The following is a 5157-nucleotide window of genomic DNA, read 5'->3' on the forward strand; positions in this document are numbered from 1 at the left end:
ATTAGTTGGTAATTTATTTTGGGTTGATTTCTTTTCTTTTCTTTCTTTTCTTTTTTCCGTTTTTATCGGATTAGTTTTTGTTTTTTACATTTATTTATTTTTATTTTACTTTCGTTTTGCATATTTTTGGTCTTTATATTTATATTTTTATACACTTGGGGATATTATTTTCGTTTTTCTGACTTTTTACGCTTTTTTGTTTATTTTTTCCTTGTTATTCGCATTTCCATATATTTATTTACTTTTATTTTTATTTTTTATTTTTATTTAAACTCTTTTGTTCTTATTGCCTCGCTCCATTTTCTTTTTCGTTTTACCATTTTTATTTTTTTGTTTCTCTTGTTCGTTTTATTTTTTAGTTGTTTTTTTAGTTTCTTGCGTTCGTGTTCTACTGGTATTTTTGGCTTATATATATATATATATATATATATATATATATATATATATATATATATATATATATTCTTATTGATATTTACATTCATATAGATATATATTCGTATATATATCTATACGAATTTATTCACCTTGATTTATTCATTCTTTTAGATTTTCTTTCGTATTTATATATAGTTATACATATATTCTCATAGATATATATATTCGTATAGATGTTCATTTATCCCCTTTGGATATTTATGTAATTTTTTGTTGTTTCTTGGTTTTTGCATGGTTACTGGCTTAGGTTTTTATTTATTTTTTTGTTATTTATTACTTTAATTTATTGATTGTTTGTCCTTGTTTTCTGTTTTGGAATTTTTGATTTTATATATATATATATATATATATATATATACACACTTATTCTCGTTTTTATATTCTTATTTTATTCTTGTTTCCTTATCATTTTCATTTCTCTTCCTTTCTTCCTTGCATTTTCTTCTTTTGAGTTCTCTCCCTCTCCGTCCTCCGTGCCTCCTCGGTTTTCGTGCCCCTTCCCTCCTCTCCATCCTCTTTTTATCCCCTCTCCTAGATCTGCACTCCATTTTTTGCTCTCAGTGACTCAGTGGCATCCTGATGATGGATCATACAGTATGATCCGAAACGTTGATGAAAAAACTCTCACACAATCTTCCCCAGAAATTAATTCAATATTCATGGATTGTGGAAATCTGTTTGCTTTGATTGATACCCTTCATGGGAGGGAATTATCAGTGAAATCTAAGAAATTTGAGTTTCTGAGAACCAAGCTCTCAAAGAGGATTGCAGATCTAGCCTTCTTAAAACGATGCAGAGACTCGCAGCTCCTTCCTTCCTTCGTCAAAATCTTGCACCACCTTTGGAATGTTCACACAAGGCACATTTTTTTTCGGGCAGCCTTTTCTCTCCTCAGAGCCATCATCCAATCTGCTAGGAGATCCATTAACAGCCTTAATTGTCAGCTTTTCTTTCTTCACTTGGAGCTCTCTTCGTCGCTTAGACCGGACTTGTGGATTCGCTTGGACATCGCCTCTCATGCCAAAGCTGTGGGCCGAACAGAGGAATGCATCAGAAGGCAAAAAAGGAAATTCTACAGACTCCTCAGGAAACAGCAGGGATTCAGTCCTTCGCTCTTCGGTCCAATCCCCGCCCTCTCGGCTGACCCTCTTTCTGTTCCCCCACCTACCCCTCCTCTTCTTTCCAACTCCTCGAGGCTGTGTCCCTCATCCTCCTCCCTCGGCTCTGTCCCCCGCTCCTGCTATCATTCTCTTCCCCCACCGCATGACCATATCTTCAACCCCGTCGTTCTGCCACCTTCCCAGCTTTCCTCCCCTTGTTTTCCTCTTCCTGCGTCCTCCCAGCCACTCCCCCCGCCACCTTGTTTCAAAGCTTCATCTTCTCACTCGGCAGCGACTGCCCCCACAGCGTCGTTTCCTCCTAAGGTCTCCAGGCGCCAGATCTCCTCTCCTCATGCATCCCGCAGAAACTGTGCGCCTTCATTCTCTCGCGCTGCCAGCCAGCTCGGGGTTCTCAACGTTCGTCTTCACAGCACCACGCCGTGCTCTCCGTTCCAGTAGCGATCCTCGCCCAACGGCTCATCCATGGTGCAGAGTTCACTTCGTTCCAACTGCTCATCAATGGTGCCTAGCTCGCTTCACCCAAGCGGCTCCTCCCTGGTGCATGGTACGCTCCCGCCCAACGGCTCTTTCTTGGTGCAAGGTACGCTTCTGTCTACTCCTCATCGTTTTTCTTGTTGCATCAATTCATTAGACTTAGCTGTTCACCCCTCGTCTGATCTTGACTTGGACGCGCTTTCTCCACCCACCCATAAGCTTTCACCCAGGGTTGACATCATTTCAACCATTCCTCCGCTCACCAACCACTCTGACCATGTGTCCCATCACTCTTTTCATGCTGCTTCCTCTCCGTGCGCCCCTTGCTCTCCACATTTACGAACCCCCTCTTTCTCTCATTGCCTCTCCAAACCTCGGGCTTCCTCTCTTGGCCCTCTTTCTCTCGGCCCGAGTGCTGCCCCTCCTTCCCATCATTCATCGTCCAAGCTTGTCCTTTGCCCTGGTTCCCCTCCCTCTCCGCCTCGTTCTCCGCTTCCTAGCCTCGTCCCCTTCCCTCCCACCCCTTCCCCAGTGTTACACTGGGAATCCAAACTTGTGGTCAACCTTTCCCGTGCTCCTTTAGACCCCCTCGCTTTTAAGTTTCTTAGTAGAGGCCTCAATTTCTCTATCTCTCCCCGCTCCATTCCTCACATCGATTTTCTTGTTGAAGTGGAGAATGCTGCTCATTCCCTCCCCTCCGCTATCGCCGAGATTGTTAGGCAAGATTGTGCTGTTGCCTTAAGGCGTGCCAAGCCTCCCAAGCGTAATATCCCCCGTTCTGAGTCCCTTGCCTTCCAACACCTTCTTCGCAATCATGACCTCGTTATCTCCAGGGCGGATAAAGGCAATGCCACTGTTATCCTGGATAAATCAGACTATATTTCCAAGATGTATGACCTTCTCTCAGACCCTGACAGCTATAGGGTTGTTCATCGCAACCCGTGCAGCAAAATCTTGAAGAAGGTCCGATTGGCCATCGCCAACTCCTCGTTTGACGATGCCACCAAGAGGCGTCTCTTGCCCTCCAAAGAGCTTACTCCTCGTATCTATGGCATCCCTAAGATCCATAAACCCAATATTCTTTAAGGCCCATTGTGGATACTATGGGATCCCCTACCTACAAGCTTGCCTCCTTCTTAGCTAAGCTCTTATCCCCTCATGTCGGTAATGTTGACTCATTTGTCAAGGACTCGCAACACTTTGTTGATTTTATCCGCGATGCCTCGTGCGATGATAAGGATATCTTGGTCAGCTTTGATGTTGTTTCCCTCTTCACCAAAGTCCCCATCACCGATGCTATTGACATCATCAAGCGCAAGGTCAATTCGGAGGTTGCCTCCTTGGTAGAGTTATGTCTTCGATCCACTTTCTTCTCTTTCCAAGGGGTTATCTACGAACAACTGGATGGTGTAGCCATGGGCTCGCCCCTCTCTCCACTTGTCGCCAACCTCTATATGGAACATTTCGAAGACATTGCTCTACGTTCTTCCCCTCTCAATCCTAAATGGTGGAAACGTTATGTTGATGACACCAACGTCTGTTGGCCCCATGGCCTTGATAAGCTTGAAGAGTTTCATGCGCATCTCAACAATGTGGCTTCTTGCATTTCTTTTACCAAAGAGGTTGAATCTACCAAGTGCTTACCTTTTCTTGACATCTTGATCATCAGGAAACCTGATGGTTCCTTAGGTCGCAAGGTTTTCCGCAAAGCCACTCATACCGACCGCTATCTTCATGCTGCTTCGCATCACCACCCTAGCCAAAAAGTGGGTATTATCAAAACCCTTGCCTTGAGAGCCTTCCGTATTTGCGATGTGGACAACTTAAACCTTGAGCTTTCCCACCTCCGCCAAGTCTTCCTATGGAATGGCTACTCGCACAAACAAATCTCTCGGGCTTTCAAGCTTGCTAGGTCTTTCTCGCGCGCCTCCTCTCCCCCAGACCCCTCTTCTTTTGTCTCTCTTCCTTTCGTTGCCGGCATCTCTCACAAGATCGCCAAAATTCTTACCAAGCATGGTGTGCGGGTGGCTTTCAGACCCTTGACCACCTTAAAAAATTGCATCCCCTCGCTTAAAGACCCCAGGGATGTCTTCTTGGAATCGGGCGTCTATAAGATCCAGTGCTCATGTGGCACTCCTTATATAGGTGAAACTGGTCGCTCTATCCACACGAGGATCAAAGAACATGCTGCTGACATTAGGCATGAACGAGTGGCCAAATCAGCCTTGGCAGAACACTCCACCGCCACTAAGCATCATGTCTCCCTAGAAAACGCTCTTGTTGTGTGCAGGGAAGACAACTTCTTCAAGAGGAAACTCAAAGAGGCTGTTGAAATCTTCAACAACCCTTCCAACCTCAATCGCGATGACGGCTGGAACCTGAACACCTCTTGGCATCCTCTGTTGTCTTCCCTTCCTCCTCTTTCGCCTCGCGTTCTTCCCTCCTAGCTCGGGTTTCTCCCCTCCCCCTTTTTCTTCCACTTTTCTCTTTCCTGGCTCTCCGTTGCTCCCCTCTGTCTCTCCCCCTTCCCCCTCGCTCTGGGTGGATGCCTGTCCTCATCTCCTCCACTCTCGCTCTCTCTCCCCCTCCTTCTCCCTCTCCCTCCCTCTTCGTCACCCTCGGTCTTGTTTCTCTCCTCGGGGTCCCCAACCTTTTTTCTTCTCTTTGTTGGTTGCCTTAGTTTTTTGCGGTCTACTCTTATTTTTACAGTTATTTATGTGTGTATTCCTTTCCGTTTAATTTTTTTTTTTTAATTTTGGGATTCTTTTTTCTTTCCATTTTTCTTTTTCTTCTTAATCTCTCTTTTTTATTTTTTTATTTTTATTTTTATTTTCTTTATTTTATTTTTCTATTTTTATTATTTTTATTTTATTGTATTTTTATAAAATTTCTCTTTTCTTATTTCTCTTTTCCATTTTTATTTTTACTTTTTGTTCACTTCGCTGTTTTCTTTCCTTGTTATCTTTCTATTAGTTGGTAATTTATTTTGGGTTGATTTCTTTTCTTTTCTTTCTTTTCTTTTTTCCGTTTTTATCGGATTAGTTTTTGTTTTTTACATTTATTTATTTTTATTTTACTTTCGTTTTGCATATTTTTGGTCTTTATATTTTTATTTTTATACACT

At 43.0% G+C, this 5157-nt stretch overlaps 1 protein-coding gene across 1 annotated transcript; it reads left to right on the forward strand.

The window, feature by feature from the left end:
• The first annotated feature begins 3136 nt into the window (after positions 1-3136).
• Positions 3137-4480, forward strand: LOC149567218 (uncharacterized). The gene has a single exon (XM_089816617.1). It carries the CDS (start codon positions 3137-3139, stop codon positions 4478-4480), a length of 1344 nt encoding a protein of 447 aa, XP_089672743.1.
• The last annotated feature ends 677 nt before the right edge of the window (positions 4481-5157 follow it).

The sequence above is a fragment of the Cupressus sempervirens genome, chromosome 3 (genome assembly GCF_028749045.1).
Source record: "Cupressus sempervirens isolate cs-2001-9-10 chromosome 3, ASM2874904v1, whole genome shotgun sequence".
Lineage (NCBI taxonomy): Eukaryota > Viridiplantae > Streptophyta > Pinopsida > Cupressales > Cupressaceae > Cupressus > Cupressus sempervirens.